The sequence below is a fragment of the Anomaloglossus baeobatrachus genome, chromosome 4 (assembly GCF_048569485.1).
Source record: "Anomaloglossus baeobatrachus isolate aAnoBae1 chromosome 4, aAnoBae1.hap1, whole genome shotgun sequence".
NCBI lineage: Eukaryota > Metazoa > Chordata > Amphibia > Anura > Aromobatidae > Anomaloglossus > Anomaloglossus baeobatrachus.
In genome coordinates, this window is record NC_134356.1 from 655,151,932 (window position 1) to 655,176,790 (window position 24,859).

The window sequence follows — 24,859 nt, forward strand, 5'->3', positions numbered from 1 at the left end:
GGAGCCCACTGCACACAGGTATTGACAGTTCCAGTCTGCAGTAAGCGCCCTCTGGTGGCAAAAAAGTGAACAATAAATAACGACCTGAGCTTCCGATGACCCTTCTTACTTGCTTCATAGACACCTGGATTGAGTTACTGGTATTATGGTTTGTAATGCAAAAATATCAATAATTATAATGAGACGATAAATAGAGGAAGAGATGCAGGGAGAAGTAGCGGTAATGTCTTCCTGTTTTTTGCATGCCTGCTGATAAGCAGTTTTATAAGAAAAAGTCTGAAACTTTTAGTAAAAGTCAAGAAGTCTCAGTTCGAAGCCTCCTCTGCAAAGATGGCTGATGCGACTCAATGAGCTGAGGAGCACAGGCTGATAACACTATAAATAAGAAGAGGCTCATGAGGGGAGTACTCGAATATTCAACTAAACCTCGCAGGGAACTTGGGATGCTGGGAAAAATATAAACATCTGCCAAGTATTCCCAGCCGCTCTCTGGGATTTCATAAGACTCTGAGAAAAGGAAACTACGGCATGTAGACGATTTTCCGGGAACAAGGTAAATAACCCCTGTTTTACAGCTATATTCCAAAACTTTCCAACACCCCCATATTCTAAGCACAAGAATATACAGCACGTATTATACTATATAGATCTGATGTTCTAATATATCTACCTATATATCTCTCAATATGTCCTCTTCACCTGTCCTATGCTTATATCCCAAGACATTCTCTCTCCTTGTAAAAGTCTTCTTTCTATTCCACATATAACACTATCAATCCCCCTGTAACTCCCCCTACAACTCCATATATCCTGCATATATCAACTACTACTCCATGTAGCCTCTATTACATCTGCTCCTATTACTCCATATATCCTCCCCTATATCTCCTCCTATTACTCCGTATATCCTCCCTATATATCCTCCTATTACTCCATATATCCTCCCTATATCTCCTCCTATTACTCCCTATATCCTCCCTATATCTCCTCCTATTACTCCGTATATCCTCCCTATATATCCTCCTATTACTCCATATATCCTCCCTATATATCCTCCTATTACTCCCTATATCCTCCCTATATCTCCTCCTATTACTACATATATCCTCCCTATATCTCCTCCTATTACTACATATATCCTCCCTATATCTCCTCCTATTACTCCCTATATCTCCTCCTATTACTCCATATATCCTCCCTATATCTCCTCCTATTACTCCCTATATCTCCTCCTATTACTACATATATCCTCCCTATATCTCTTCCTATTACTCCAATATCTTCTATTACTCCATATATCCTCTCTATATCTTTTATTACTCCATATATCCTCCCTATATCTGCTCCTATTACTCCATATATCTTCTTCTATATCTCTTTTTATTACTTCTTGTATTCTCTTGCAATACGAGATACAAGTATCTTCTATTATGCCATGTGTCGTCACAAATGTCTGCTATTACTCCTTATATTCTTCCCTATATCTCCTCCTATTACTCCATATATCCCCCTATATATCCTCCTATTACTCCATAAATCCTTCCCGATATCTCCTCCTATTATTCCATATATCCTCCCTATACCTCCTCCTATTACTCCATATATCCTCCCTATATCTCCTCCTATTACTCCATATATCCTCCCCTATATCTCCTCCTATTACTCCATATATCCTCCCTATATCCCCTCCTATTACTCCATATATCCTCCCTATATCTCCTCCTATTACTCCATATATCCTCCCCTATATCTCCTCCTATTACTCCATATATCATCCCCTATATCTCCTCCTATTACTCCATATATCCTCCCTATATCTCCTCCTATTATTCCATATATCCTCCCCTATATCTCCTCCTATTACTCCATATATCCTCCCTATATTTCCTCCTATTACTCTATATATCCTCCATATATCCTCCCTATAGCTCCTCCTATTACTCCATATATCCTCCCTATATTTCCTCCTATTACTCCATATATCCTCCCTATATCTCCTCCTATTACTCCATATATCCTCCCTATATATCCTCCTATTACTCCATATATCCTCCCTATATATCCTCCTATTACTCCATATATCCTCCCTATATCTCCTCCTATTACTCCATATATCCTCCCTATATCTCGTTCTATTACTACATATATCCTTTTCTATATCTCCTACTACTACACGCTATCATATACAGTATATGTTACTGTACTGTACTGTGATAAAGTAGGAATGCTTTAATATATATATATATATATATATATATATATATATATATATATATAATGTGTGTGCCGCCCCCGTGCCAGCAGCCAGGCTGCTCGGATCCGGATCCGCAGTGTGGCTCGAGGGATTCTACCGGACCCGGGGGTCGCGCGGACACTTCAAATGAAAGTAGACGTATTTGTACGGGATTTGCCGTGGACAGTCTGTGACGCCACCCACGGTGTGTGGTGAAGTGTGGCACCACCGCTGCTGTTGTGGGGCACCCGGGGGGTGATGGGATGGCAGCTGGATGTTAACCCCTCCGTGAGTAGGGATGGTTGCCCCGGGGTCCGGTGACTCTGTGCTGGGGACAGTGATGGCAGGGAGTCTCAGTTTACTCACGATTAAATTAATCAGACAAGCCCAATGGTTAACCAAGGTGCTGGTGGGCGGCCACCGCGGCCGGGTGTATTCTGGTCCCTCACCCGGGGTGATGGTTTGTGTCACTTTCCTCTGCACTGTGTTTGGTGTGGTGGACTTCCCGGTGTGGAACACGGGAGTCCGCTCCCGATACTTCTGTTGGGAACCTTGCCCGCTGACGCTGACCCGTGGGATCTACTGGGCCCTGGCGGATGTCCTATCCCTCTCGGTGGGTGGTTGTCTGCTTTTGGGACTTTGGTTGGGACAGGACCTATAATCCTGGCCTCAATTAGTTAATTAGCTAGGCCGTTGGTTCCAGTCCTGGTTTCAGGGTCCAAGTACCCCCTCTGTGCACGGTTTCCGGGTCAGGTCTCTGGTGTCGGTACTGGCGGGCTCCAACCCTGCCCCGGTCCACCTCGAACCTCCGGCTGCCATCTTCCCATCTCCTGACAGACACGGACCACCGTCTGCCACGTAGCCAATACGCCGGGGCACCAACCCCGACGCCTCTGCACTCTGAACTTGAGCCTCACTTTCTCCTCCTGCTCACTACACTCTAACTCCCTGCTGCGACTCCAACTGCGACTCCAACTGACTCTTTTCCCGCCCCGGGTTCTCTAGACCCCTAGGTGGGCGTTCTCCATCCTCCTGGTCCCGCCCACTGGTGTGCCTTTCCTACCCTGGGGGGGTGACTAGGATTTGGTTGGTGTAACCCTGTGAGGGAAGGTGTTGTGCAGGGGCCTACGCTGTGTGACCACCTGGCAGCGCCAGGGCGTCACATGTATGTATGTGTATATATATATATATATATATATATATATATATATATATATATATATATATATATATAAAATGTATTTTATCAATTAACAAAATCAAAGTTAATGAACCAAAGTGCAAGCTGTATCAAATCAATATTTGGTGTGACCCTTCACCTGCAGAACATACTCAATTCTTTTAGGTAGACTTGTCACTTACATACAGTTTTTGAAAGATCTTGGCTAGGACGCTGTCATGATGACTATGGAGATAGCAGGCAACCAGGGCTTGCCCTCAGGCTAGGGAGCCCTATGCTAGCCTTAGACATCCCCACCATTAGGGGTATCCCTGAGGCTGAGTCTCCTTTCTGGCCCTGATCTGATACTTCCTCCCCAGGGTAGGACGGGACAAGAGTGAGATTAAGCCCACAAAAATACACAAACAGGGAAACTAAAACTTTGTCACACAGAGATATAAGACAATAAAGATGAGGAGTAAAACAAAAGCAGGGTGGAAACAACAAAACGAAGGGTAAACTCCACAACCTCACCAGGCAAAAAGCAACACTTTCCAGATAGTCTGGGACACTACAACACACAGACCAACACAGTATAACCTATAGCTGGCATGGGTAGAAGATTTCATCCTGCTTAAATATGAGAGAAGCAGATGCGATTGGTTTCCTCAGAAGATGTGATGAAAAGAGCCTAACAAGCAGGCTAGCAGAGGGTAAAGGCGGCGTTACATGCAACGATGGATCTAACGATATATCGCCGGGGTCACGGATTCCGTGACGCACATCCGGCATCGTTACCAACGTCGTTGCATGTGACAGGAAGGAACGACCGTTAACGATGGAAAATACTTATCTTATCGGCCATCGTTGATACGTCGTTCCTTTTTAAAAAGTCTTTGATTGTTGAGTACGCAGGTTGTTCGTCATTCCCGAGGCAGCACACATCGCTACGTGTGACACATCGTGAATGACGAACTGCAGCTTACCTGCGGCCGCCGGCAATGAGGAAGGAAGGAGGTGGGCGGGATGTTACGGCCGCTCATCTCCGCCCCTCCGCTTCTATTGGGCGGCCGCTTAGTGACGTCGCTGTGACGCCGCACGAACCGCCCCCTTAGAAAAGAGGCGGTTCGCCAGCAACAGCGACGTCGCTAGGCAGGTAAGTATGTGTGACGGCTCCTAACAATATTGTGCGCCAGGGGCAGCGATTTGCCCGTGACGCACAAACGACGGGGGCGGGAGCTTTCACCAGCGATATCGCTAGCGATATCGCTACGTGTAACACCCCCCTTAACTCTTGCTGGCCTGACTATGATTGAGCACACAGCAGGTCAATGCTCGAGTCTGCCTGTGTTGATCAGAGACACCAGAGAAAGTATTTGGGTGGAGTGTCAGAATCTGCAATGTTAACATAGCCCAATGCCGCCATGAAAGTCGGCAAAGTTTATGCAAGCCTCCGTGTTACACAGGTTGTTCCAAACATCTTAGAGAACTAACCACAGATCTTCTTTTTATAAGGCTTTTGCAAATCTTTCCATCTCTTTATGTAATCGCAGACTTAACAGGATCCAATATTGTCTCCAAAGGCAATTAATGCTGTTCTAAAGATTTGCTGCTGTCATATTGAAAGCATGACTGCCAGGAAGAAATAGCTTTCAATCATAGAGACGTGGCTTCAGTCACCGCTTAGTGCACAGTGTGCAGAGGCTGTAAACAAGCCCTGGCACAATGACTGACAGCCATCTCTGCAGCGTATCAGTTCAGAGAAGGCTGTCAGTCAATGTGCTGGGGTGTGCTTATAGCCTCTGTGCACTGTTCACTGAGCGGTGACTGAAGCAACTCCTATGTGACTGTAAGGCCCATTTCACACGTCAGTGAAAAACACTGACGTTCTTCACTGACGTGTAAAACACGCACATGTCCCACGCACACGTGGGTTGTCCATGTGCAATCCGTGATCCGTAATTGCAAATGGACATTACTCACCTGCCTTCGCTCCTGCTGTCCATGGTGCTGAACTCCTCGGCTCTGCAGCGTCCGCCCACCGCTCTCTGCAGCTACTTCCGGGTCAGCTGCTCCTGTTTTCATGAATATTCATGAGCCGGGCAGGAGCTGCAGAGAGCGCAGGCTGCACAGCGAATCGCTGGAAAGGTTAGTTGAAAATGTTTATTATTTAATATGTCAGTGTTTTTCTGGTACGTGTTTCACGGATCACACACGGATCACACCATGGTGTAGTCCGTGAAACAGAAGAGAAAATTCAGCTCACCGAGTGCTGTGATCCGCTGTATGTCCAAGGCTGCGCACGGAGGGCTAGGCTGCCATAGAAAAATCAAGGAAGAGAAATGTCCAGCGCGTAGTGTAGTCCGTGGGTCATCAGTAATGCCAGAAAAAAAATGGACTTGTGTCCGTGCAGAATCACGGACACGCGTGTACGCTGCACAGAGACACGTTCAGTGAATAATCACTGATGTGTGAGCAGACCCATTGATTATAATGTGTCTGCGTATGTCAGTGATTCTGGTACGTATAAAAAAAATGCACATACGTACCAGAATCACTGACGTGTGAAGGGGGCCTAAGGAGGAGGCTGCAGGGAGGAAAGAAATGTAATTTCTTCCAGGTAGCCAATTTCCAGTGCAGCAACTGGCAGCTTTAGAATGCTATCAACTTATAGAGTAACTGCATATTTACATGTTAATAGTATTTGGGGACGTGACAGGTGCCTTTTAATGACATTGGTTATATGTTTGGTCATTGTCATGCTTCAGAATAAATTTGGAGACAAGGAGATGCCTCCCTGATGATATTGCATTGATAAGTATCTGCCTGTATTTCTCATCATTGAAGACACCATCACTCGCCCCCGTCGGTTGTGCGTCACGGGCAAATCGCTGCCCGTGGCACACAACATTGCTAGGACCCGTCACACGTACTTACCTTCCTAACGACGTCGCTGTGGCCGGCGAACCGCCTCCTTTCTATGGGGGGCGGTTTGTGCGGCGTCACAGCGACGTCACACGGCAGCCGCCCAATAGAAGCGGAGGGGCGGAGAGCAGCCGAAAGAAAGTGATGCCCACCTCGTTGCCAGAGGACGTAGGTACGGTGTTGTTCGTCGTTCCCGGGGTGTCACACATAGCGATGTGTGCTGCCTCAGGAACGACGAACAACCTGCGTCCAGCAACAGCAGCGATTTTTGGGATTAGAATGATGTGTCAACGATCAACGATTAGGTGAGTAATTTTGATCATTAGCGGTCTTCGTACGTTTCACACGCAACAACATCACTAATGAGGCCGGATGTGCGTCACGAATTCCGTGACCCCAACGACATCTCGTTAGCGATGTCGTTGCGTGTAAAGCCCGCTTTATTCTGACCAATTCTCAATTCCATTTGCTGAACCACAGCTTCAAACTTGCAGGACCCTTCACCAGGCTTAAGCGGGCTTTACACACTGCGACATCGCTAGCCGATGCTAGCGATGTCGAGCGTGATAGCACCCGCCCCTATCATTATGCCGATATGTGAAGATCGCTGCCGTAGCGAACATTATCGCTACGGCAGCGTCACACATACTTACCTGCTCGGCGACGTCGCTGTGACCGGCAAACCGCCTCCTTTCTAAGGGGGCGGTTCGCTCGGCATCACAGTGATGTCTTTAAGCGGCCGCCCAATCAAAGCGGAGGGGCGGAGATGACCGGGACGAACATCCCACCCACCTTCCTCATTGCTGGCGTGTGGCAGGTAAGGAGAGGTTCCTCGTTCCTGCGGTGTCACACGTAGCGATGTGTGCTGCCACAGGGACGAGGATCAACTTCGTCCAAGCGACAGCAGCGATAATTGGGAGAGGACCCCCATGTCAACGAGGAGCGAATCGCTCCTAGGAGTCACACACAACGAGATCGCTACAGCGGCCGGATGTGCGTCACAAAATCCGTGACTCCAACGAGATCGCTGTAGCGATCTCGTAGCGTGTAAAACCACCCTTAGGCTCCTTTCACACATCAGTTTTTTGCCATTAGTCACAATCCATCGAATTTTGAAAAAAAAACCCGGATCTAGCGACTGATGCCGCTGGATCCGTTTTTTTCTCATTGACTTGTATTACGATGGATTGCGACGGATGGCCTCACGTTTCATCCGTTGTTCAACGGATCCATTGAAGAATGTTTGTCCGTCGGACGGAGACGACGTCCGCAGTTTTTATTAACTGAGCATACTCCAATTATTATTTAGCCGCCAGCTAGTCGTATCCATCGAAAAATGGATCCTTCGCGTCAGTTTAGCCACAATCGGTGACGGATCCGTTGAGAAAACGGATTGTAACTGATAGCAAAAAACTGATGTGTGAAACGGGCCTTAACTGTTGCCTTCAGTCACTCATTATTCTACTGCTCTCCAGTCCTTCAGTGAACAAATTTCCTTCTCTTACGGGCAAATATTTCATATTTCAATACATTAGTCGGGAGCACCTGCTCCATTTTTCTGCACTCAGTTTCTAGGTGCAATGGATAGTTGAGTTGCTTGGCCTTGCTTCTGTAAATAGGTGCGAAGATGAAGCAGAGCAGGCAATGGGGAAGCAGTGGTTGAACCAACAACAATTCATTTACTTAACACAGTTAAAGGGCAGGTGTCTTAAGCACAAAATCAGTAAGCGGTACAGTTGGCGGAAATAAGGCGATTATGTTACAATACGGAATATAACAGTGCAATTGTACAGGATATGTACACAATATTATTTACTCATTACTAATCTGTTCCTATCCCTAAATAACGGACACTATCCACAATATATTATTCCTAATTCTCCACATTAAGAAATATCAGCGTCTACTCTCTACATCATCGTCAACTACCCAAATAACAGGGAACAGCACACAGAACCTAATGGAGGTTGACTGTGTAGCGCCCCTGAGACCATCAGGGTGCTACAAGGTTCTGCATCCCCACAAGGATGCAGGGCCTACTCCTTTAGGGACCCAGAACCCCAGTGCTAGCAACACCAAAAACCCAGGTAATTCCAGTTTTCCCCAACAAATCCCCCACACAATGGTACCCAGCTAGGGTGGGACCAATGGATGGCCTCCTAGAGGTGGAGCCAATCCAGTCCAGTAGTTGACTAGGTGGGAGGGGCAGACTGTGGAGAGTAGGCAGAAAGTGTGAGTTGTAGGAGAGTGAAGGTGGAAGTGAAGTGACGGCCTGACTCGGGTTGATGGTGACCTGGTACCCAGGAGAAGTGGTTGCCAGTGGAGTACTCCCAGGAACTACGCACCGACGGGGTACAGGACCCTAGGACAGGAAAGAGCTCCAAGCTGACCTGTTAATACTTGCACAGCAAGGGGACCATCAAGGACCTTGCTGACCCTAAAGAATCCGAAGACTCAGTAGCAAATGGACAACTGGGGACAGGACGAGAGACTCCAACCCCACAGGGTTCACGTTACCGTCAGGCGGACAAAAGTGGACAAACCAGAGAACGGAGACCCACAGTTGTTCTATACCACGGGGACCCACTTACCAGAGACAGGTGCAGGGAAAGAAGGTACCAGAGAACCAAACTGGCACTGGGATGAAGGGGACCTGGAGGCGAAACCAGCCGGCCTCGGGCAATCACCCAACATCTACCAGCAGTGGGTAAACCAGTTGAACTAAACACCTATGTGGATTACCTTCTTCTGAGACCCACTGCACCATACACCCTCTGGGGCAAAACCCTACTTGCAGAGGGTCCACCATCCTAGCTACCAATACCACCAGCCCCAGTAGAGACATTCTGCAGCGGCGGCTCCCTACATATAGCTGCAACACCGCAAGTGGCGTCACATGTGAACATTATCTTATTCTCCCCTATAAATATCCCCATTACAAAAAGGGCCCAGGGCAAGGAACCGGGTAACGGCCTCTACTGTGACATTCCCAAGTTCTCCCTGGGTTCTACAACTGCACTACACACTAGGCCGCAGGTCCAAATTGATGGGTTGCTTCTCACACTCAATACATCAACTACCTTCATTCCACGAAGCACAGGCCTCAGTCTTCCACCTAATACCATACATCTTTAGAGGAAGCAACGGCCCAGTTCACTAAGGGTCTTCTCAGGGATCTGGTATCATGAGGATCTTCTGGGGGATCTGGTATCACGAGTGTCTTCTCTGGGATCTGGTATCAAATGGTCTTCTGTGGGATCTGGTATTACTGGAAGTCTTTTCCGGGATCTGGTATCACTGGGATCTTCTCTAGGATCTGGACGCTCTACGATCTTCTTTCGCAGTGGTGGCTGTAAGCCCTTTTCGCGGCTCACATGACCTTCCTGTAACACAGGTTCTGGTGCTAACTAACCCCCTTCTTCGCCGGGCCAAGCCTTTTATATTAAGTAAGTGTGCCATAACAATCACGTGGTCTAGTGTCTCCTCTTATCTGTTCCTAGGGAACATATACTTCACCCTTCGGTTCCAGCTGTTGTCCTTCTCGTCGCCTTTCCTGAGTCTTACCAACCTTGGTCAGCAGATGGTGACGTTTACTTGCAGACACATAGTTTAGCATTGCTGCATGTGTCTCTTCATTCTGCATCCCCTTAGACTTCCATGTCGGAGGTATGACTTGTAGGCTGCATTTCTACCATGAAGACACCTTCCGGCCATACTTTTCCGAAAAGTAGATGGGCATAGCTGAGTCTCACTGGTTACTGCCAGTTCTGAACTGATGACACTGCTGGACATCTTCCAATTTTGAAGGAAATCAAGCACTGCATCTGCGATCTTTAACTTTATCCCATCTTTTTGCACTTTTTCAAAAGAGCTTGAACAGCACATCTTGTAACCCCATTGTGCTTTGAAATCGCTAGAAAACACACCGCCATAATATCTTAAGGTATTAAAAATAAGATTTAAAATCTTAAATAATAAAATACACAAATTATAATGTAAGTAAAATATGCTTAATTAGCATTAAAGTGCTTAGCAGAAGGATTGGGTATGGTATACAAACAGATTGTATATAGACAGGTAGTCCGTTAGTGATAATGCTTGAGGAATAGATGTAAACACGTAGGTCCATTAATGCATAGAAAATGAGGTCATTTTTAGATATGCAGAAATAATCAACAATACGGATGCAAAGGGATGAAGCAGAGTTTAGATTGTGCAAAAAAGCAAATTATGAAGTGCAACCATGACTGCAATTTGAGCAGAGTGAATTACCTTTGTGTGGTGGATGTGGAGATATGTGTGTGCTGCCGGACCCGACGCGCGTTTCATCAAGCCTTCATCAGGGTTTTGGTATTGACATTAAATTTAGGAGTTTAAAAAAAGATATGCTGACCAATGGGAGTCTGGCTATTAATAACTCATGCATGGACGTCACAAATCGGGGGGCCACTGCCATCCACGTGACATGACACATCACACAGAAATGAGTCACATGCACATGAAGTTTTTCCTGACTGTCAGGCAAGAACCCATGAGAAATGTCATAAGGGAAACAACCACATGATAACAGTAAAAAAAAAAAAAAAAAAAAAAAAAGCCAACACAATAGTCTTACAGATTACAAGCATCTGACGCTGGAGTGATATAAAGGGAGCTAATCCACAAAACACAATGGGGTAGATTATTACAATAGGATAGATTAGGAAAGAGGTAATATTGAATCAAAAGCATTTGTTAGGGTAAAATTATTAAAGAGGAAAAAATATACAACTTTGGCCACTATTAGGATAATCACTGCTAGGAAGATATGATTATAACATAAGGTGACACCTATGGATATGGACAACGCAGTAAATGTGTAGGGATAAGTTATATTAAATACTAAGGGATTGCGTTATTAATAATAATACAATTAGGGATTAATGGTGATACATATAAATTATCAATATGTAAAGTGTATGTATATAAGACACACAATATAGTGGTGAATTGGTGAAATAAGATAAACGGTGACAAAAGAGGGGATTTAGACAGAATCTGATCAATGCCACATGAGATCTGTCACCTTGCTGATGCAGTCTAGAATTTCCCTCGAGATCAATAATATATGGTATAACTACTTGTGCTGTGCTCAGTCTTGCCATGGTGTGTGACCTGTGATGTGAAACTATCTTCTATAACCTCACCTTTGTAGCAGAGTTTGTCTGTTCCTCACCCAGTTTTCAGCCTCCCAGCTGTTTCTGTTTCAGTTAATGGCTGTGTTTAAACCTGCATAGACAAATAATGATCATTATTGTCACGCCTTTCTCGCTGCATTATGAGACTAGTGACAGATTAAGGACTTGAGAGTCATTCCCATGCTAGACTCTCAATATTAAATGAATTTCCTTTCCTTTGGCAGTCGTTGGGTTAATGTCAGTGTTTGCTGTCCAACAGCTTTGGAATCCTGGTCAGGTGTTTCTGGTTTGAGACCACTCCCAGTCCCCTTATATACCCTCTGCTTCCTGTAATAGGTGCTGGTTATTCTTTGCCAATTGGATGCTTGGCCATGAGGTGGAAGGAGCTGCTATAACCCTCTGTTGAAGTTGCTGTGGTGGCTGCAGTCTTGGTTCTGACTGTAGCAGTATATCATTTTGTTTCCCCCTGTCTGTCTTTCTTCCCTGGTGTGTTGTTTCATTGCAGCAGTGGGACTAGCATTCCTTACCTGTCCACTCACTAGCCAGGACTATTGTAGGATCACTCAGTGCTTTAGGTTCTTGTTCGACGACAGGTGAAGAACCTGTATAGGGACTGGCTGGGAGTGCTGGGTACAGTTGCAGGTAAGTGGATCAGGTGTCCATTTTCCCTCTCCCTAGTGCTAGGTACCACCATTGTAAAAGTGTCTCCCGTGTACCCCTTTTTTGTCGTGGTGTTACCCCTGTTAAGTTGGACCGCTGGACCTTTCCCCAGTTTGCGCCGTGACAATTATCACCTGTTTGGTAAAATTGGTTACTCATACTGCCGACTATAATCCTTTAAAACACCTGACTGTGTGTAAGGGTACCTAGAAGAATTAATGCTGTTTTAAAGACAAAGAGTAACCCCCATTATTGATTTTATTTAGACTTCTCATTTGTTCATTTACTTTGCACTTGTGTACTTAATAAAAATAAACTATTAACAATTCTATTTTTTTATAGTATTCTCACTTTACAGCTTTTTTTCCACATCTGCCTACAATTTTTGTACAGGGCCATACATCTACAGTATATTAGCTTTCCCTATACCCTTCCATAATAGAGACAACACAATTTGACACAATTTATTTCTCTGAAATGTGTGAAAAAAATAAAAAAAAATTGTATTAATTATAAATTAAAAGATTCAGATCCTTTATGTCTCCATCACTACAGACTACAAACAAGCTGATATGATTCCTTGTGCAGAACATTCTGTATTGTTCTGCCATGCTCTCCTGCAGAGCCAGTATATGTTGCAGAGCGCTTTGCAGGATGAATGCTCTGCTGGTTGTTTCACAGCACTGGGTTTCAAGCTGGTCCTGGGAGGTGCTCTCACAGATGCTTCTCGTTCCCGGTGATTGCTCTGCCTCATTAGGGATCGTGTTAGCTAAGGACGCCGCTAGTTGTACTTTCTGTTTACAGTTGTGCCGTTGGCTCCCGTGGCGCTGTGTGTTCAGATCTTGGTCTCTCGACTCCGGACTGCTGTTTAAAAGTCTTTGCCTTTCCTCCCCTGTTTCTGTTGTTACCTCCTGGCTTCTGACCTCGGACTTCCTCCTGATCACGTCCTCGCCTTCTCCTTGTATCATGTACGTACTCTCCTGGAACCCTGACCTTCGACTTGTATCTTGACCTCTTTTCTGTCTGCCCCCCGTGTACTGTTGTGCCCTCCTGGTTTATGATCTCTGCCTATCTGACTATCTCTCCATTTACTGCATACTAGTAGGGTCTCGTGTCACCTTGTGGCAGTCATCACACAAACCCTTGTGTAGTCTGATTGCGCAGTGCTGCGTTACTTCACTTCTTCTTGGTTCTCTCATTACTATAGTATGAAAGGGGTTAAACTTAGAGCTGTGCACCCATCACAGAATCATTTTTCAAAACTATTTGTAGAGTTGATATATTTTTAATTTTTAGATGTATCAGATCAAATAAAAAAAATTGTGGCAAAAGTATGTACACCCACTCTATTTGCAGCTACCTTTCACTCTTCTTTTCTATAGACTTTTTAGTGTGTATTCAGATAACATCTTTTCAGATCCCCGGCTGTAACATCTGCAAGGCTTTGTGTCTTGTCTTATAATACCGCCCCCTTGTACGTCACTTTTTTTGCACTATTTTGTTCCCATTCTGTCTGCACTAAAACATTCTGTAAATCTCGAGGACAAAAATTATCAGTGAATCTCACACCGGCCGACTTCCTTCCATCTATTGTTGTGACGAAGTTTGTTACAAGGGAGAAAGCTACAGAAATTCTTTCTTTCTAACCTCTTCAGCCGCACTGAGATCCACACCGACACCCCTCTCCAATGAAGCCCCAGCTCCTCTTCGTCTTCTTCTGCTTTCTAAGTGCACAAGGTAAGTTTACAACTTTATTTTGACTTTTGCCCCTTTATTCTTCACATACCGGTATTAGGCATGGATTCCATCAAGTTCTCTAGGAATTGAGGACACTGAGATTCAGGTCGTTGTTTGGCAAGGTCCTCCCGGTAGAGAGCTGGTTGTCATCTATGAAGGCTTTCTCCACCAAAATGGCTTTCATAGACAAGGGAAGATAATTATCAGCTCTTCTGAGTGAAAACCTTGTCAAACAACAACCCATGTCGCAGCTTCATATATCGTTATGGGATTATCCATTAGCGGAGTTTGACTTTAGCTGCTCCAAGCCAAAAAGTCTGTGAGTGACTTAAAGGGGATTTCTTAGTTAATGGTGTATTGATTGGATTTGATGTCTTATATGTGGGGTCATTGGGAACCACCACTTAAGAGAATGAAGGACCAAAGACCCCCATAAAGAATTGGGAAGGTGGGTGTGACTATGTACGGATCTCTCTTTTCAAGTGGTCACATGTCGGGGACAGGTGCAGGTATATGGAGGCGGCTCCAGAGCTGAACCGGCTCCATAGACAGCTGGTGTCAACTCAAAAAACAGTGATGGAAGCTCCCTACAATCAATGCTGCTTAACCACATCAATGGCGGTGTCAACTTCTCCGTAGTGAGACCATTCTGGTGCCTATCGTCACAGGCTGGGCTAAGTGGAAGATTGTCAGTTCTTCTATGTATCACAATGCCATAGGATTGGAGCACATAGAACAAGTAATAATGGAATCAACTCACTCAGGGGAAGTTAAAAAACAAATTTTTATATATATATATATATATATATATATATATAAAATGACAATATATAGATAGATATATGCATGTATGTATGTATATATGTATGTATATATATATATATATATATATATATATATATATATATATATATATATATATATATACATATACAGTACAGCCCAAAAGCTGGACACTCCTTCTCATTCAAAGAGTTTTCTTTATTTTCATGACTCTGAAAATTGTAGATTCACATTGAAGGCATAAAAATAATGAATTAACACATGTGGAATGAAAAGTGTGAAACTACTGAACATATGTCTTATATTCTAGGTTCTTCAAAGTAGCCGCCTTTTGCTTTGATTACGGCTTTGCACACTCTTGGCATTCTCTTGATGAGCTTCAAGAGGTAGTCACAGGAAATGGTTTTCCAACAGTCTTGAAGGAGTTCCCAGAGATGCTTAGCACTTGTTGGCCCTTTTGCCTTCACTCTGCGGTCCAGCTCACCCCAAACCATCTTGACTGGGTTCAGGTCTGGTGACTGTGGAGGCCAGGTCATCTGGCGTAGCACCCCATCACTTTCCTTCTTAGTCAAATAGCCCTTATACAACCTGGAGGTGTGTTTGGGGTTATTGTTCTGTTGAAAAATAAATGATGGTCCAACTAAATGCAAACCGGATGGAATAGCATGCCGCTGCAAGATGCTGTGGTAGCCATGCTGGTTCAGTATGCCTTCAGTTTTGAAAAATCCCCAACAGTGTCACCAGCAAAGCACCCCACACCATCACACCTCCTTCTCCATGCTTCATGGTGGGAACCAAGCATGTAGAGTCCATCCGTTCACCTTTTCTGCGTCGCACAAAGACACGGTGGTTGGATCCAAAGATCTCAAATTTGGACTCATCAGACCAAAGCACAGATTTCCACTGGTCTAATGTCCATTCCTTGTGTTCTTTAGCCCAAACAAGTCTCTTCTGCTTGTTGCCTGTCCTTAGCAGTGGTTTCCTAGCATCTATTTTACCATGAAGGCCTGCTGCGCTAAGTCTCCTCTTAATAGTTGTTCTACAGATATGTCTGCTGCTAGAACTCTGTGTGGCATTGACCTGGTCTCTAATCTGAGCTGCTGTTAACCTGCGATTTCTGAGGCTGGTGACTCGGATAAACTTATCCTCCACAGCAGAGGTGACTTTTGGTCTTCCTTTCCTGGGGCGGTCCTCATGTGAGCCAGTTTCTTTGTAGCATTTGATGGTTTTTGCCACTGCACTTGGGGACACTTTCAAAGTTTTCCCAATTTTTTGGACTGACTGACCTTCATTTCTTAAAGTAATGATGGCCACTCGATTTTCTTTACTTAGCTACTTTTTTCTTGCCATAATACAAATTCTAACAGTCTATTCAGTAGTACTATCAGCTGTGTATCCACCAGACTTCTGCACAACACAACTGATGGTCCCAACCCCATTTATAAGGCAAGAAATCCCACTTATTAAACCTGACAGGGCACACCTGTGAAGTGAAGACCATTTCCGGTGACTACCTCTTGAAGCTCATCAAGAGAATGCCAAGAGTGTGCAAAGCAGTAATCAAAGCAAAAGGTGGCTACTTTGAAGAACCTAGAATATAAGACATATTTTCAGTTGCTTCACAATTTTTTGTTAAGTATTTAATTCCACATGTGTTAATTCATAGTTTTGATGCCTTCGATGTGAATCTACAATTTTCAGAGTCATGAAAATAGAGAAAACTCTTTGAATGAGAAGGTGCGGCAAAAAAAGAGGTTAAGTCAGGGGTGGGCAATTCAATTTCCTGAGGGGCCACATGAGAGCCCTTTACTGTTATCGTGAGCCGAACCAATGACCTGAAATTAATTTGTTCAATATTAATATTACCATATTATTATAAGTATTATTAATTGTATCTCTTAAATTGAGCAGAATTAAGTATGCTGACCCCACCCCACATAACGTATGAGCCTACACAGAGCCCTGAAATACAGTATGAGTACACACAGCCCCCTATATACGGTATGAGCTCCCACACAGCCCCCCTAGATAAAGTATGAGCCCACACACAGTTCCTAAATACAGTATGAGTACACTCAGCCCCTATATACAATATGAGCCCCCACATAGCCTCCTATATACCACCTCACATATCGTATGAGCCCACACACAGACCCTAAATACAGTATGAGTACACAGTCCCCCTATGCCTATGTACAGTATGAACTCTCATATAGCTTACCTAGATTCAGTATGAGTAGCCGCCTTATACAGAGAGCCCCATAAAATACACCTCTATACAATATAAGCCCCCCATAACACACTATACACAGTATGAGCCCCCATATAGCCTCCTCTTTACAGTGTGAGGTCCCACATAGCCCAAATATACAGGGTGAACCTGTGAAGGCCTAGGCTATGAACAGTGTGTTCAGTATAATAATAAAATGATCTGTCCTTTGAATGCTTTATGTATTGCTTCTCCATATATACCTAATTGAAATATTAACGGAATGTATAACCAAAACAAATTATGCTTAGGGCTAAGCAGAATAAGTTTTAGTTCATGAATAAGTAACTGAAATTCATGAATAGAAGAAATACTTATCTGTAGTTTCAGATAGGTAACTAACATTCTTCTATTCATAGAAGAATGCTTATCTGTAGTTTCAAATAAGTAACTGACATTCATGAATAGAAGAGATACTCATCTGTAGTTTCAAATAAGTAATTGACATTGTTCTATCCACAGACTCTCGAATATGCGTAGACACACCTGAAATACTTTACTAAGGAATATTGCTCAAATAAGAGAATGAGCTAGATCCAAGCTAATTAATTGGTTAAGGGACAATGCAGAAAAACTGTATAAGAATGTTATGCTTGAATACAAGGGTCAGAAGAGCACTGTGCTTCTCCCAAATAGAGATACGTCTCTGTGTGGTCATTTCTCCTGATTCATCTGCGCAGTTCTGATTTGGAATCCACCTCCGAGACCCTGAGAGAGACCCCCTGGAGGTCTCCCCCAAGGTCTCCCCCAACAAACCCTTGCATAGCCTCCCTATATTCAGTATAAGCCCCCAAATCATCCTTTATGGAGCATAAATCATCACATGGTCCCCTGTATATAGGAACACATCCCATACACATTAAAAAAAACACCACATACTCCCTCACTCCCGTTTCCCCATCACTCTGTTCTATCTCTCGTGTAGCAGAGATGCTGATGTGATGTCAACGTGTCTGCTTTCTCAGTCGAACATGCTGATTGGTGGAAGATGGCTCTCTCCTCCTCCAATGTATTCCCCGCTATCTGTATCCATGTACATGCCAAGAGAATGGAATGCAAATCAAAAAAGGTCCGTGGAGCCTCTGTTAGGGGTCTCAACACGGAAAATAGCCAGATACCCCTCCAGGAAGGACCTAGCCAAGGAGTGGTTCTTTTTAGGAGACCACCATAACCACCATATTAAGTGGCCCTTTTAGTCAATATCCAGCTCTTGATGAGTTTAAAGATATGACAAGGGAAATACCAAGGCCAGGTATCCATCCACAGACAGCTGTTTGAACCTTCACATGGCCCCCTATATATAGGAACACATCCCATACACATTTAAAAAAATACCACAAACTCCCCCACTCCCGTTTCCCCATCACTCTGTTCTATCTCTCGTGCAGCAGAGATACTGATGTGATGAAAAGGTGTCTACTTTCTCAGTCGAACATGCTGATTGGTGGAAGATGGAGGCAGTGGCTCTCTCCTCTTCCAATGTATTCACCGATATCTACATCCATGTACATGCCAAGAGGGCGGAATGAGCGCAGGAACTTACGCCCTTGTGACTAGTCCCTGGCCTCATTAGCATATCATAAAGGATCTTTATAAATACTTTTTCTAAATATCCCTTTATCTATGATATTACAGTATAGCCTGGGACAGTTAGAGTGGGATTAGCAATAATCATCGTGTGACTGGATGGTATATAGGGGGTGTTGATTTTTTCCACTACTCCCTTGCCTGGTTGTCAATATTTGTCAACCAAATCTACTGTTGGAGTGTTATATTATACTGAATTTGGGATTTTAAATTACTTATAATTGATATGCCGAGATCTGACTAACGTTAATAAAACTAGACAACATAATTTAATTTAATAATTGAAAGGAAGGGCACTACCCGTGGGATCTCCTGGTATACAAAGAGCTAAACCAACTAGCGTAAGGAAAAGAATATACCAATACGGGATCACCACAAGGTTAGGGTACAAATGAAGAATTCATTTTATTATACAAAAAACCACAAAAAACACAAAGAAACACATGCCCTCAGCAGAGGTATAGTACACACAGAGAATATTAAAAACACTTAAAAAAGCCTATGGCATATGAAAACCTATCCCGTTGGGAAACAATGCATACAATATATGTCAAGTATATCAATACAATATTAGACAATCAGCACAATCTCCCCTCATGTACCATACAGATGTTAATTTACATTGCTGTTTTTCTGTCCAGAAGACAGAGGTATGAGGTACTGTGTTAGCACCAGATAAGCAGGATTAAGGTCTAAGATCACAGACCATTAATTGGCTGCAAGACTCTGTTTGTGAAGGAAAAACATGTAACAGAATGGCCAATAGAGTAGTCCTGCACCGAACCTAACACAATATATATACCCTCAGTCTATACTCACTAACAGTATAATACCAGCAAAATGGAAAAGCACCATGCAAAGTCAGGGTAGCATGAGGAGAGGGTTTCCCACGGGATAACCCCACGCATATCGCCGCCTCTAAGGGTGGCTTCCTCAGGGGAAGAAAGAAAGCTGTTTAAAGTTTCCGTGTGTGCCATATATAAAGGGAGTACATTAGGACTCACCAGTACCACAGCTGAGGAATCTCATATGTCTGCAGCGTTCTGATGGCGGCCGCCATCTTGCTTAGGTCATGTGACATGAAAAAGTACAGCTCCCAGCTCCTACTGCGCATGCGTTAATCAAAGAATCAAGCGGCGTTTTAATCAGAGTTTTATTAGATACTACTAAGCAGATCTATTGTTGGCATATGTTTTCGCGGCGCTTAGCAACCCATTCATACTGATTAGTCACTATTTGTACATACAAACAAGTTTGCACAGCGCCGATTATCTTGATCACATCACAGGGCATGGGGAGAGGGGCAGCTTTATCTCACACTGCGCATGCGCTAAAAATTGAAGCTCTAGACGCTGTCGAATTACAGTTGAGCACAGCGTATACAATAACAGATAGACAGATCTTTAGATGATATCTATAGTGTGTCTAGCAGTAGCGCTTTTTTCCAAAATATATTTTTTATTTTTTATTTTTTATAGTGCAAGAGCAAGGGGTCACTGTACATTTCACAGCATGTGCGGATTTAGACAGAGTCCATGTAAGGAGTAGAACAGACAGAGGGGATGTCTGATGGTACAGAGTGTTTTAACCCCTTGGGGGATATAGGGCCGGGCTTACAAGAGGAATGCATCGCTATATCCACATATACCCTACAACTACTTCTGTGCACAGACCTCAACACTCGTCTATCAGCTATGTGATCAAGATATTGACCCTTCAAAGGGTACATTCACAAAGCCGGGTAAAGCTGTATTAGCACACCCCACATGGGGGAATGACACACAAGCCCAGTGGGTACATAGATATACATCCCCAAGGTGGAAAGACAGTTTACACAATATTGTGCCCTAACACCATAGGAAGTCATAACAAGTCAGAATTATGCCAGACGTATAAGGATAGTAGGGCAGACAGTGAGGATCCAAGTTATAGCAGTTTCTCCACATAGGATGGAGATCTTTTAACAGGCATATAACAGATATGACGCAAATATCCCGGCCAGAGTGTAATCATGATCACGTTTAATCATTTAGAAAGGAGTCATTAAAGCCTCCCAAAATATGCTATTTTCGGCAAATACCATGCACCAGTTGTGTATAAAAATATGCAAATATGCAAATACAATTCCGGCCATAGAACACAATCCTAGGGGGGTGTTATATGATCGCAATGCCTGTATAGATGTATCCCTCAGTTGGATAAGATGAAAGCGGGATCCAGTTTGCAGCGGAGACCATACGTAAGACAAAAAAAACATTCGTCAAAGGTGCGGTAAGCAGTACACAACAGTACCCTGGCTGCAAAACCGGGGCAAGCACAAAAAAAAAAAAAAAAAATTATAATAAATTATGATTGTTATAGCCACGCAAAGAAAAGAGTTTCCAGCAAATTCAATACACATATCTTAAACTCAACTATCGAGTATGAAGTGTCCAGTGTCAAGACTGTGGACAAGATACTGTCCACCCAAGGGATACGTTTGGGCAAAGCCAAAGATCCGCCAAATAAACTAAAGCCAGGAACACTAGCAGGAGAGAAAAATTATCTTAAAGGGTTTATAGATTTTTATATATAGTGAGACATCAGTCCAGGGTTATAGTTGGTATAATGTCCGGCGTTATCATAGTCCTTAGTCTTTACTTCTCTCCATTTCTTCCTTCTTTCCCCAATGTCACACTTAGGCTATAGACCCCCAGATCACGTAGTAGCGAGTCATGGAACTCCACTGGAGCCAATTAACAATATAGAGAAGATGTAGAGACGATCTCATAGACGGGGTCCAGTGTCTTCCTCATTTCCCGTTTGTGCAACCCTCCTTTCTCATCACTCGCCTGAATATCTCATCCTAGCGAGTACACGGAACTAATAGGGGGAAGAAACGGACAAAATGAGGAGATAGCACGATGTTATGGAACCCACAATTTCAAGTAGTATTATAAAATCCAGTGTACAGTAACTCTTCGTTTAGGCCATGCGGAACTAAACTCTTAAGGGTGTATATCCATCGGGACTCCTTCCGTAGGAGTTCCTTAACACAGTTCCCACCTCTGATGTTCTGTTTCACAGAATCGACAATCAATACTTTGATTGTGTTAAATCGCCCTCCATGATGAGTAAGGAAATGGGAGGCCACTGAGGTGAGTACCTTACCCTTCTTTAGGTCTGTACTGGCTGTGTTGATACTTGAAAAGTGCTGTTGTACTCTCCTTCTTACCTCCTGTGTAGTTTCGCCCACATACAATTTGGGGCAGCTGCAAATGAGGACGTAGACTGCATTCCTGGTCCGGCAGTTGTAGTACGCCCCAGAAGTGATCCGTCTAGGAGGAAATGGTAGGGAGATATGGTCACCAGCAACCATGTGAGGACACACCGTGCATGCTCCACAAGGAAATGTTCCTCTCAGTTTAACACCAGTACCTAGACTCAATTTCGGTCTGAAAAAATGGCTCCTAGAGAGGATACCCCGTAAATTCTGGGCCCTCCTTGCTACAAGTCTGGGTTTTTCACCCAAAAAGGGAATCAGCTTCTTGTCGCTCTGCAAGATATCCCAATTATTATGGAGCAAACCATAAAGATCCTGCCACTGATTATTAAAGGGTGTGATAATACTCACTGTTGTCTGTTTTTTCCGCATTTTTGGTTGGAGTAGAGTTCGTCGTTCCATGGTCCTGCAGGTTTGTAAAGCTCCGGAGACCACTCTCTTTGGATATCCCCTTTTGCAGAATCTGTTGGTCAGATCAAGGGCATGTGACTCAAAATCGGTGTTATCACTACAGTTCCTTTTCACCCACATGAATTGTCCCTTCGGGATACCATTCTTGACATGCATTGGGTGAAAGCTGCTGTAGTGTAGCAAGCTATTAGTCGCCGTGGGCTTGCGATATAGAGTCGTATGAATGACCCCTTCTACCTTATTGATCTGTAGATCGAGAAACTCAACAGATTCAGAGGAAATGTTGGAGGTCAGTCTAATATTCAGAATATTATCATTCAAGATGGCAATGAAGGATTTGCATTGGTCCAGGGTTCCCGACCAAAAAAACAAAATGTCGTCAATATATCTGAACCACCGGACCACATTGTTTTTATACTGCTCAAGAGTGTAGACATGTAGCTCCTCCCACCACCCTAGAAAGATATTAGCATAGGGTGGTGCACAACACGCCCCCATAGCGGTCCCGGACGTCTGGCGATAGTAAATCCTATCAAACAGAAAATAGTTCCTATCCAGTACTTGGTGGAGTAGATCCAGGATGAAGGAGAAGAGTGGTCTCCGGAGCTTTACAAACCTGCAGGACCATCGAACGACGAACTCTACTCCAACCAAAAATGCGGAAAAAACAGACAACAGTGAGTATTATCACACCCTTTAATAATCAGTGGCAGGATCTTTATGGTTTGCTCCATAATAATTGGGATATCTTGCGGAGCGACAAGAAGCTGATTCCCTTTTTGGGTGAAAAACCCAGACTTGTAGCAAGGAGGGCCCAGAATTTACGGGGTATCCTTTCTAGCAGCCATTTTTTCAGACCGAAATTGAGTCTAGGTACTGGTGTTAAACTGAGAGGAACATTTCCTTGTGGAGCATGCACGGTGTGTCCTCACATGGTTGCTGGTGACCATATCTCCCTACCATTTCCTCCTAGACGGATCACTTCTGGGGCGTACTACAACTGCCGGACCAGGAATGCAGTCTATGTCCTCATTTGCAGCTGCCCCAAATTGTATGTTGGCGAAACTACACAGGAGGTAAGAAGGAGAGTACAACAGCACTTTTCAAGTATCAACACAGCCAGTACAGACCTAAAGAAGGGTAAGGTACTCACCTCAGTGGCCTCCCATTTCCTTACTCATCATGGAGGGCGATTTAACACAATCAAAGTATTGATTGTCGATTCTGTGAAACAGAACATCAGAGGTGGGAACTGTGTTAAGGAACTCCTACGGAAGGAGTCCCGATGGATATACACCCTTAAGAGTTTAGTTCCGCATGGCCTAAACGAAGAGTTACTGTACACTGGATTTTATAATACTACTTGAAATTGTGGGTTCCATAACATCGTGCTATCTCCTCATTTTGTCCGTTTCCTCTCCCTATTAGTTCCGTGTACTCGCTAGGATGAGATATTCAGGCGAGTGATGAGAAAGGAGGGTTGCACAAACGGGAAATGAGGAAGACACTGGACCCCGTCTATGAGATCGTCTCTACATCTTCTCTATATTGTTAATTGGCTCCAGTGGAGTTCCATGACTCGCTACTACGTGATCTGGGGGTCTATAGCCTAAGTGTGACATTGGGGAAAGAAGGAAGAAATGGAGAGAAGTAGAGACTAAGGACTATGATAACGCCGGACATTATACCAACTATAACCCTGGACTGATGTCTCACTATATATAAAAATCTATAAACCCTTTAAGATAATTTTTCTCTCCTGCTAGTGTTCCTGGCTTTAGTTTATTTGGCGGATCTTTGGCTTTGCCCAAACGTATCCCTTGGGTGGACAGTATCTTGTCCACAGTCTTGACACTGGACACTTCATACTCGATAGTTGAGTTTAAGATATGTGTATTGAATTTGCTGGAAACTGTTTGCTTTGCGTGGCTATAACAATCATAATTTATTATAATTTTTTTTTTTTTTTTTGTGCTTGCCCCGGTTTTGCAGCCAGGGTACTGTTGTGTACTGCTTACCGCACCTTTGACGAATGGTTTTTTTGTCTTACGTATGGTCTCCGCTGCAAACTGGATCCCGCTTTCATCTTATCCAACTGAGGGATACATCTATACAGGCATTGCGATCATATAACACCCCCCTAGGATTGTGTTCTATGGCCGGAATTGTATTTGCATATTTGCATATTTTTATACACAACTGGTGCATGGTATTTGCCGAAAATAGCATATTTTGGGAGGCTTTAATGACTCCTTTCTAAATGATTAAACGTGATCATGATTACACTCTGGCCGGGATATTTGCGTCATATCTGTTATATGCCTGTTAAAAGATCTCCATCCTATGTGGAGAAACTGCTATAACTTGGATCCTCACTGTCTGCCCTACTATCCTTATACGTCTGGCATAATTCTGACTTGTTATGACTTGCTATGGTGTTAGGGCACAATATTGTGTAAACTGTCTTTCCACCTTGGGGATGTATATCTATGTGTCGCGGGCGGGGAGGAGGGTGTCAGCACACTACGCTCACCCCTTCTGCTCGGGTCCGGCGGCTGCTGCTCAGTGGTGGCTCGAGCGGTGGGCCGGATCCCGGGGGCTTCTCGAGCGGCACTCCTCGGCCGTGAGTGAAAGGGGTTTGTTGGGTGTGGGAAGT

At 44.0% G+C, this 24,859-nt stretch overlaps 1 protein-coding gene across 2 annotated transcripts in view; it reads left to right on the forward strand.

Annotated features, from left to right (window-relative positions):
- The first annotated feature begins 361 nt into the window (after positions 1–361).
- LOC142304274 (intercellular adhesion molecule 5-like) overlaps positions 362–24,859 on the forward strand; it is an 86,473-nt gene continuing 61,975 nt past the window's right edge. The window contains exons 1-2 of one of the 2 annotated variants that reach the window (XM_075346496.1): positions 362–553; positions 13,810–13,891. In XM_075346496.1, coding sequence (XP_075202611.1) covers positions 13,843–13,891 — 49 coding nt within the window. In that variant the 5' untranslated portion in view covers positions 362–553; positions 13,810–13,842. The remainder of the gene's footprint in view (positions 554–13,809; positions 13,892–24,859) is intronic. The other variant, XM_075346495.1, reaches the window with a different exon arrangement.